This window comes from Habropoda laboriosa, unplaced genomic scaffold (assembly GCF_001263275.1).
Source record: "Habropoda laboriosa isolate 0110345459 unplaced genomic scaffold, ASM126327v1 scaffold309, whole genome shotgun sequence".
NCBI classification, from domain to species: domain Eukaryota; kingdom Metazoa; phylum Arthropoda; class Insecta; order Hymenoptera; family Apidae; genus Habropoda; species Habropoda laboriosa.
The window spans coordinates 385,455-395,893 of record NW_017100481.1 but is presented as its reverse complement, the minus strand read 5'-3'; the positions used below and the strand labels follow the sequence as shown (position 1 = coordinate 395,893).

The 10,439-nt window shown below is 34.3% G+C and overlaps 3 protein-coding genes across 5 annotated transcripts in view; 2 read left to right on the top strand and 1 right to left on the bottom strand.

The window, feature by feature from the left end:
* The first annotated feature begins 104 nt into the window (after positions 1 to 104).
* Positions 105 to 2,085, top strand: LOC108576027 (rRNA 2'-O-methyltransferase fibrillarin). Of its 2 annotated transcripts, none has more exons than XM_017938971.1 (5): positions 105 to 181; positions 613 to 956; positions 1,031 to 1,207; positions 1,474 to 1,719; positions 1,814 to 2,085. In XM_017938971.1, the coding sequence occupies exons 1-5, from the start codon at positions 169 to 171 to the stop codon at positions 1,982 to 1,984; spliced, it is 951 nt and encodes a 316-aa protein (XP_017794460.1). In that variant the 5' UTR covers positions 105 to 168; the 3' UTR covers positions 1,985 to 2,085. The 2 variants fall into 2 exon arrangements, with proteins under 2 accessions (XP_017794460.1, XP_017794459.1); XM_017938970.1 differs by having other exon boundaries at positions 613 to 962.
* A 484-nt stretch (positions 2,086 to 2,569) lies between these two features.
* Positions 2,570 to 3,249, top strand: LOC108576006. The gene is made up of 3 exons (XM_017938946.1): positions 2,570 to 2,603; positions 2,669 to 2,966; positions 3,126 to 3,249. Exons 1-3 carry the CDS (start codon positions 2,570 to 2,572, stop codon positions 3,247 to 3,249), a joined length of 456 nt encoding a protein of 151 aa, XP_017794435.1.
* Positions 3,250 to 6,120: 2,871 nt separating this feature from the next.
* Positions 6,121 to 10,439, bottom strand: part of LOC108576017 (GTP cyclohydrolase 1) — a 13,440-nt gene continuing 9,121 nt past the window's right edge. For both annotated transcript variants that reach the window (XM_017938959.1, XM_017938960.1), the window contains 3 exons: positions 9,461 to 9,626; positions 8,313 to 8,429; positions 6,121 to 7,336 (listed from right to left, as the gene is read on the bottom strand). In XM_017938959.1, the coding sequence (XP_017794448.1) occupies positions 7,207 to 7,336; positions 8,313 to 8,429; positions 9,461 to 9,626 (413 nt within the window). In that variant the 3' untranslated portion in view covers positions 6,121 to 7,206. The remainder of the gene's footprint in view (positions 7,337 to 8,312; positions 8,430 to 9,460; positions 9,627 to 10,439) is intronic.

Below are 10,439 nucleotides of genomic sequence, written 5' to 3'. Positions count from 1 at the left end.
CGATCTATTTATATCGATATAAATTAAATTCGATATATTGATCTAAACCGGAAAGTGTTTAAAAATATTCGCCGTTTCCGTAAAGAGTTAGCGTCCGTAATACACGTGTATGGAGAATTAAAGGTTGGAATAAGTTGAAAATAAAAATTTAGGTATTTAAGTTTAAAAATGGGAAGACCGGGTAAGTAATGGTTACTTTGATATTAATCTTATATTTAATTCTTTACACAATAAAGATCTTTGTAATTTTTGTAATTTTTATAATTTAATGCGTAAATATATTACTTATTTTACATTTACGTGATATAGTTGATAATTTTATAAGATACGTATATTTATTGCTTTAGATACAATCAATTACTTTTGATATAAATATATAAACCATTCAGTCAGGTAAATAGTATTTTGCATGTTTATATGATAGTCTTCTTTTAACCTGTTTTCATATGCTTCAATCTATATATACGAATAATTATAAAAGGAATCTATAATATATATCGTCTGATGATGTGGAAACATTGAATATGTTGAAACAATTTAAAAAATAACAAATTATATAGAAAATGTTCGTATATATTGTGTATTTGCATTATAAAATTTATTTTATTACAGGATTTTCACCAAGTGGAGGTGGTGGATTTAGAGGTGGTAGAGGAGGTGGAGGAAGAGGAGGTGGTGGTCGAGGAGGTGGTGGAGGAACTGGAGGAAGAGGAGGTGGTGGTCGAGGAGGTAGTGGTGGAAGAGGTGGTGGAAGAGGTGGAGGCACTCCACGTGGACGTGGTGGAAGTAGAGGAGGAAGAGGAGGACGTGGTGGAGGTGGTTTCAGAGGTGGCAAAACTGTTATCATAGAACCACATCGCCATGAAGGAGTTTTTATAGCTAGAGGGAAGGAAGATGCTTTAGTTACTTTAAATTTAGTACCAGGTTCAGAAGTATATGGTGAGAAGAGGATAAGTGTGGAGGTACACAAATAAACTGCAAATTTATGATGTAATTTATAGAACATATAGTAATACTTTGTACATTACAGGGAGAAAATACTGGTGAAAAAATTGAATACAGAGTTTGGAACCCTTTCAGATCAAAATTAGCTGCAGCTATATTAGGAGGTGTAGATCAAATTCATATGCATCCTGGAAGCAAAGTTTTATATTTAGGTGCTGCATCTGGAACTACAGTGTCACATGTAGCAGATGTTGTTGGCCCAGTAAGTTTATTTAAATACTTCTTCAGTATATATAAAAGTTAGTATGCATACATTAGAGCCAATTTAGTGTATTATTGCTAATTTGGTGTCGACGTTATGCTATAGAAATTACCTGTTTTTTTTATTGAGTAAAATATATTATGTCTTGCTCTAAAAAACATGTGTACAAGCATCAACAGTTTATTGTTCTGATTAATATTTTCTTTGTATAATTACAAATTATTTCTTTCATCTTATAATACATTTCTGTTCTTTTTTTATTTTAGGAAGGACTAGTGTATGCTGTTGAATTTTCCCATAGGTCTGGTAGAGATCTTATAAATGTTGCCAAAAAACGGACAAATATTATTCCCATAATTGAAGATGCAAGGCATCCTCACAAATACAGAATGCTTGTTGGAATGGTGGATACAATATTTGCCGACGTGGCACAACCTGATCAAGCTAGAATAGTAACTTTAAATGCTCAATATTTCTTGAAAAATGGAGGCCATTTTGTTATTTCTATTAAGGCAAGTTTACTAATTAGTATTTTAAAACAGTTCAAATTTTGAGTATGAATTGTTCATGCATTTAAGCTCATACAGAAAATTTTTGTTCTCTTAGGCAAGTTGTATAGATTCCACAGCCCAACCTGAAGCAGTATTTGCCGCAGAAGTAAAGAAACTGATTGCTGATAAAATGAAACCACAAGAACAAATTACATTGGAGCCATATGAAAGAGATCACGCTGTTGTTGTTGGTGTTTTTAGGCCGCCACCTAAAAAGGCTACTTAAAATTTTATATATATATATGTATGCTCTGCATAATTATTAACATTAAATCATAACTGACCATGATCCTTAGAATGTATGCAATATGTTGTAATTGCGAATGAGAAGACGAAAATAATCTGTAATATAATGTAAACTAGGCAATTATTACACAGATAATTCAAATGTTTCCTACAAAAAGAATTAATTTCACTATTGTACCTGTACACAGTTGGTATGTGGAAAAAGATGTGCATGTACGATTGTCTAATACGAAATTTATATTTTAAATATTACATACAATGACTTCACTGATACTTTCATACAAATAAAAATATAATAATCATAATAACACAAATACAGTTTATTTATTTAAACTAGATATATTACCTATTTAGTTGTATTGCATATAATACAACTTTAATAAACATATTTTGTATATTTCAATGCTCGAAAAACAAAAGAAAGTTACAGTAACATCTATACATCTTTTCATTTAGATAAACTTATCAAAATCAAATTTCAAAATTCATATGTAAATTGACTAGTTAATTTGTCTTATAATTATACTAATTATCATTATGTTACACATTCACTAACTAAGTAAAAATGCCTCGTTCACAGTTAAATACATCCAAAAATGGTACGATATATAATCTTTAATACTTCCATGAATGATTAACCACAATTGACAGTAAAAACTTGTAGGATTTGCTGCCGATGAAAATCGTAAATCTTCAAATAAAACGCCTAAGCCTAAGAAGTCAATAACGACACCCGGCCGTAAATCTAGTTCAGTTACGAAAAATCAAGATCGTTTAGTAGGAGGAGCAGATGTACCCGAGGAAAAGGAAAATGAATCTGCGCCAACGGAAGAAATTTTGGAAGAAACTATTATTGAGACAAACGAAAAAGCATCAAGTTTGAAAACGGAAAATGGAAAATCACCTACTCGTACAGGAGGACCATGTTGCACCTGTATGTCACAAATGCCAGGATCTACTGGGTATAAAAATTTCTTTTTCAAAAAATATTTGGAAGGTAATATGATTCATTGATTCATTAATCGACGGAGAATGCCTCGTCTTCTGGAGAAAGCAGTTGCGATAAAAAATTCAAGTTAAATCTAATACACGCTATGATTATTATTATTTTGTATTTGCAGAGATAAGAAGGTGGATGAAATGATCGACTACGTGCATCAAAATTTACAAGAAGCTGGTAAAGCATTGGCCACTTTAAGCGAGAACTTTGAGCATGAGTCAAAGGTTGAGCCCTGTACGCAATAAAACCGTCATGAAATTGGGAATACGAGGGTACAATAATGTCGTTTTATCAAATTGAATAGACGAGTAGATGGAAAACTAAATAAGTGAAACTGTCGTTTAAAAAATCCCAATTTCTCGTATAACATCTAAATAAATATAAAGTGATACATGTAAAGTGAATTTATTTTAAAAAAGTTGATGTTCGCTGATGTGCTTGGTCGAATACAACAATGGAGTGGTTTGGTACAAAAGAAGTTGGACATTTGTCAGAATCAAATCGAAGAGTTGCGTAAGGAACTGATGGCGCGAGCTTGTGAAATCGAAAATTTGAAGAATCAATTGGCAGAATGCGAGGAACACGAGGCAAGTTTGTTAAATTAAAATCTTTAGTCTACTACAATTTTTAAAAGAATGATTTTATTGTAGAAAACAATTGCGTTTACACAAACTACTGCGGCTAGGGACGAAGGTATAACAAATCCAATAGAAGAAAACGTTGAAACGGATCACATGGAAAGAACATTTGAAAATAAAGGAGAAGATAGTAGTAGACGTGAAAGTGAAAAGGCACAAGAATCTGATAAGGTTATAGAAATAGTTTGCACGGACGCAGCTATTCAATCAATTATGAAAGATAAAGAAAGAATTAGGCGAGAAATTGAGGTATAGTAAAGGTTTTTTTTTTTAGTTTTATTTTCGAGTGCAAATGAAATTACATTGAAACGTAACAATTTATCCAAACAGCTTGAAGCTGAAATTGCGAGACTTCGTAAAGAAAACGAGCGTATCATAAAAGAACGTGCAGAATATGAAAATGCGATACAACGAGCATTACTACGCGGTGTTTCATCTTTGAACGTCGAAGCACTGAGGGTTCTGCGTTGTCCACCAATTCCCTGTTGCACTCCTTGTGCTCCTTGTCCTGCTTCTGTTACGTAAGATTCTTAGATCTTACATTTCACGATCGAATCGATATTTAGTATGAAAAATTAGAAAGGAAGACGTGAGTTTTGAAGGTGAATTTATGAACGATTAAAAAAGTTCAACAATAATAGCCCGTGTACCATGCTTAAATAGTTTTTAAATGCTTGTCATTACGAGTCCTTCGGTTCGAAATAAAAAGTGAGCGTTTACTGATCTATATCTAATAAGTAAGGCCAATTCTGACTCATTGAAGTTTCACTCTTAGGGAAACGATTTTGCCGTGTAAGAGGAACGCTAGAATGGCCAAAAGTTGCGTGACTCATCGTACTGGTAACGAAAGAAAAAGTGTTTGCGAAAAAGGTTCCACTACCATCAAACGTTCTTGCGCCAGTCCTTGTTGCTCCGGTGGTAAAAGTCGGAAGTCTGTGTCGAACAGCAGCTTACTCTTTCTACTTCATCAAGGAGATACAGAAAATTTCTGTGCCTCGAATAACACCGCAGTGCCACGAGTTTGCGGTTCACCGGCTATGAAGAAGATTGAAATACCACCGTGTCCTAGATTCAGTAAATAAGGTTCAATATTTTTCGATTGTAGAACAAGTTTTAAAATAGGTGGGTAGCTTCGTCTATGTTGTTCGCAAAGTCGTTATTCATTCATTACAAACGGTTGATTAATATCATGTTCTTAATTTTTAGGGGTAATATGATAATATCCAATGTAAGAAGATCAATTTTACGCTGTTCAAGATTCGCGTGCGTGGTGTACGTCATTATAGTGAAATGTCGCGTATGACGCGTATTTCGTTGATAATTGTATAATTAAAATGCATGTTACGAGGAGGAAGGAAAAGTGTACATTAAGAAGAATGTTAAGTAGTCTTCACGTAACGATGGAAGTGCCTACTTAACGATAAATGTTTTAGCTCTTTTTTGGGGAATTTTTTACTTTTTTAAGGAAATTGATAACTCGTATAAAATTATAGCGGCACAGATTGTTCGAACTTGAAGTTTATCTGTAGTGTTCGATTTTATCACGAAAAATGTAATAAAAAAGACGGTATTGAAAGTATAAATATAACTTTATATAACATCATCAGAAAAATATTATAAATATTAAACATCCATTCTCATAAATAACATTAAGATTTCATTTCATCATTGAATGTTGCAAAATAGAAGTGGAGGCTACAACAAAGGTTGCGCGATACCAGCTGAACCTTATGTGTAATACCTAAAACATCGCAGACAAATAGTAATGCACACATTTCACAGAAGCTCAATGAATGCGTAATTAAATTATAACATTCATATTGTTGAATAATATTGGAAATAATGTCTTAGACCCAATAATGTGTTTCGCATTCACTAATCTTCAAATCTGATTTGTCGAGTTGGTGATTTTCGAAATTGAACCGTGAAATTGAGATTTAATACGGACAATAAACGATGTATTGTTTACATTAAAACATTAAGAAGTAAGATATTACGACGTTCTACCCCTTAAATACTAAACGTAATTACAGTTCTGAACAAAACAATTTCTCCAGAAATTTAGATGCGAAATTATTTTGATTATTTAACGGAATGGGATAACTGTAGTAATTAATTTGATAAGACGAAACTATATATAAATTACACAATGACACAAGTGTACGTTTGAAATTATTTCGGAGACGCGTATCGATAGTAATCATTGTTCGTTCAACAAATTCCATACATTTCAGTTATCAATCTTTTTCTTTTAATTCTTTCTCGCTTTTCGACACACATTGTATGGCTGAAACATTGTGCATCGGAACTTCTGCTTTCTCTCACAGAATTTTTTATACGTTCTTACAAAGAAAAAATTACGGATATAAATATTAATTTTCTATTAAAATCATTTAAATAACAGTAACAGCACTCAAAAGAGATTCAAAAAGTATTAAGTAATTGCGTAATAATAGAATAAAAAAATAAGACCGCGCGGGATATTTCAAAATGCGTTTCACGTTGTAAAACGTATGGCTGTTCACGTTTTACAAGTTCGAAACGATAATGAAATCGAAAGGATTTATCGGTTATTCACCGTGAGCAGTTGCTTTCAAAATATGATACGCTTATCTATGTTTCTCGATCGGCACAATGTATTACGACGTGAACACTTTTCAGTCGTAATATAGAATCTAAAATATGTATTGTCACGAATCACGAGGCCATTGACCGAAAGTGTCCTGGCAATCGTTCAGTTTATGCTGATCGAGAAACCTCGATCTCAGAATTTCCTAATTTCGTTCTCAGAAACGACGCAGTTGCCTGATCAAAAGACGCTTCAAATGTTTTCGCACGTTCCCCGAATATATTAATAACATTACAAAAGTATATGCAAAGTATAACAACAATCGAACGGATAATTACAGCTGGTCCAGCAGCATGGTAATGTTATTGATATATTTTTAGAATCATCGGATTCCTGACGAAGACGTCGCAGCATGCTTTCTCAAGCATATGCGTCGTCGATGAAGTTTTTTCCGAAACGATCCGTAAGTTCTAAACTTTCCCCTCCGATAAAGATCAGCATTTTCTTTCTCCCCTTTCGTTTCATCTTAACAGGGAGAGTGTCACCAGCAATTTGTAGAACTTACGTAAAGTTTTCGCGTGTAACTACCATATTGTCTCTGTGTCATTCGATCAGCAGTTTAAGAACGTCCTGTTCAAAGACGTCTTAGACAACATCGTCCAACTTTGTTAGTCATTCTGTTACGACAGCCGACGGGACTATCTTAACTATACGACAGAGTGTCGTTCAAATGAAATATCATTTTCTGTAACGTTGGCGTGTACGGAATGATGTTCTTCTCAGAAGAAAAAAAAAATTTTTTTTTTTTAAATGAAAAGGAATGTTGCAAAAAAGCACGCCGTTAAATCAACTTCTTTTTTTGTTGGACGCCTTTTGCAGTGAGGTAGCAGTATGATGAAAACGTTGGAACAAGAATCGTGTCGGGGCCGTTGTGTAGATACGATGGTCCCTTGGCCAATAATAACAACATGCCATGATGATCCGAAGAAAGGAGTTTACTTGTTATGGACCAGATTAAGAAATTCCTCGCGTGTCTTCGGATCATCTCGAAAGACGCCAAGCATCGTTGACGTAACTGTTTTGCTATTTATTTTCTGCACTCCCCTCATCACCATGCACATGTGCCTGCAACGTAAAGATAATATATATATGTATATATATTTTTTTTTATTCCATAACTGCTGCTGATACACGATGAATAATTAATTACGTCTCACCGTTAGAATCGAGAGCAATTAATTCATTGTGAATGTTAAATACAGCTTAAGATCTCGCTATAAGCTAACAAGGATAGTGTTATCTAATGTGTACAAGAGTTAAAGATTATTATAATTAAAATGCATTACGACGTACATTGTTAATGAAAGAGTAATTGCATTCGTTGTTCGATGAACATAATGCACGGCCTCGGGGTTACGAAAAGAAGAAAAAATGTATTAGCATTACTAGCTCTCATTATCAGTGCTCATTATTACAAGCTCTCTCAAGGCATCGTTTCACTCTCAGGATCTTAATTACAAACCTATGTCACACCTTTTTTTTCTCTCTCTCTCTCTCTCTCGACGAACCTGTTTTCTGCTTTTAATCGTTCACAAATTGGGCAATCCAATGCCGGCTAACGATTACAGTAATTAGTTGGAATACAAGTGTGATATATTATGCTAATAATCTACGTTGATTGTTAACGATCTCAACTTCATTATGCCATTTGATACGACACCTTACACCCTGTCTACGAGGACTTGGATTGATTTGTTCTGATCCATTTGCAAATTGCACGATGGATCTGTCACGTAAAGGAATAATTATATAAAATTATTGAACGTTACGGTACAAGCTTTTTAAGTCGTGTATGATACATTTCCCGTCAAGAGAGAACGCACTTTAATTCTTTACTAAGAAGTGATAGCACCTTATTAGCACAAGGTCGCATTCTTATGTTGCGATTAGTCCTTGCGAAAACCTATTGCTCAAGTGGCGAATGGTATTGAAACGAAACCAAGGGAGGTATGAAAATACGATTTTCTTCGATACACATTTCTCGTTCTTCGTTCTTCTTTAAAAAAAAAAAAACAACAACAAAATCCAACGAAATACGTACACTCCTTCGACGACCACAGCCACTCCTGCTGGCTGTACCGCTTTTGTCACCGCAACTGCGATCTGTTTCGTGAGACGTTCTTGAACCTGAAGGCGTCGGCTGAAGATCTCCACGATTCTGTGGGACAAGATACAAAAAAAAAAAAGAAAGATTAAAGATTTCTGTTTACTTGTTCGTACAAGGAGGATTTACTTTTACAAGAAAAAAAAAAGGAAGAAAGATAAATTTCTGTGGAACAGACTCTGTATCCTCTCTAATGGAAACTGAGGAAAATGAAAGTTTCGATAAAACGACACCGGCTATAAAACTGAGAAAATCAACCGGTCGCCGCGTCGTTTGAAGGCTAATGTTAAGTTCATAATATTTAACGGGTAAATGGACACTGGCACGGCAGAGCTTAGCGATGCGTGAAAGTGGTTGGCGTGCCAACGGATCAGCACCGCCGTATTCTTTTCTTTCCGTTTTAATATTCCTTCAATCAAGGCCGTAACTACTCTGTCGATGCAATTTGTTATCTGACGGTTGTGAAACACGGCATATCAGCGTAGTTGCCCTGTGATTGCACTTTATCCACACATGTTTTAGAACATTTTATTCATTCACCATGACTGCGTAACACTCTGACCATATATACTCGTAGACAAAGATAAATTTAATTATCATTACACGAATATATATGTGTGTGTGTGTGTGTGTGTGCAGTCTTCGGTTAATTTTGACAAGATTTATTTAGAAATATGGCAAAACATAGTGCGTAATCATCGTGAGACGAGTGTTAATTAAATTCTTCCGTAAATTAAATTGTATTGTAACAATAACATTTTGTTCAATTATACGCGTAAAATAAGTTTCACAACGATTCGGCGAGAGCGATAGTGAATTAGCTTGAGAACGCGCGACGAAAGCGTCACATACGATGGACAGGTTCAATCAAACGATCTAATTGACCGCGAGCAAATAATCTGGCTCCGATTAATTTTCATTTTCACACAGAGGGGTAAGATATTGCCGATCCTTTATTCTACCGCAAACGATTCGAGTTCCGTCTCCTGAGGATTTAATTGCATCCACGTCTACTCGAGTTACCATGTATTTAATCCGATTTCCAATGATGATGCTTTCTCCTAGCCAAGAAAATTCCTCGTTACCTCGCTAATTTGCTGAGACCAAGGATCTTCTTACAGGGAAGGTAACCGATCGAGACCTTCCCGTAAAATGGTACCAAGTGGTGCTCGCACATGGAGAACATCTCGATGTCCTTTACAACAACCATTTCATCGTGATCCTCGTCGAACACCGCGTCATTTATAACATCTGCAAATGAAACGTGAAAATTTGTATATATGTATATGCATATATGTAAATAGAATAATAATAAAACGATAGAAGGAGATACTTTGTTAATAAAACGACGAGTCCAGTGCTAGAAGGACACTATGTTACAATAGTAGCGCTGTGAGATATTAACCCTTTTGACGACCTTACGTCTGCTTATATCACACGATGGAAAAATATAAAAGGTGTTTTTAATAAAACTTGTTTAAAAAATATTTAATATTTAAATATTTATATATTTGAAAAAACTATCTGTTTTTTATAAAATTTATACAATTTTTATATAAAATGAAACCATATAAAGATATGTAAAGTTGGAAGAAAGAATAATAAATTTTGTATTTACAATCTCGCATTATATTAGGTGTAGAAATGAATTTTTTTCGATTAGATTCGCATAATTCATTCGAAGCCACTGAGTTTCTTTCGCGATGGTATTCTCAAGCTGCCGGAGAAATGGCAAAAGGTCATCAAGAATAATGGTAATTATCTCGATGATTGATCTCTTTTCATTCTTTTCAAGTGAAACTTTGTATCCAAAAGTCGGAGAGAATTCATTTCTACACCTAATATTATTAGTGTTCGTTCAATTAAAATTAATTTCGACAAGCTCAGCATTCATGTCTGAGCAAAATACGACCGCAAAGGGTTCAGGCTTTTAGGAAAAGTAGTGTTTCAATAGAAATTGCATAATTAAAACTGCTATTTCTTTGTTTAACCCTTTCGCTACGGCAGATTTTAAGGCGTAACTTGGGTAAATTTTTATCCACCGCTGTATCGTTTAAAATTCGA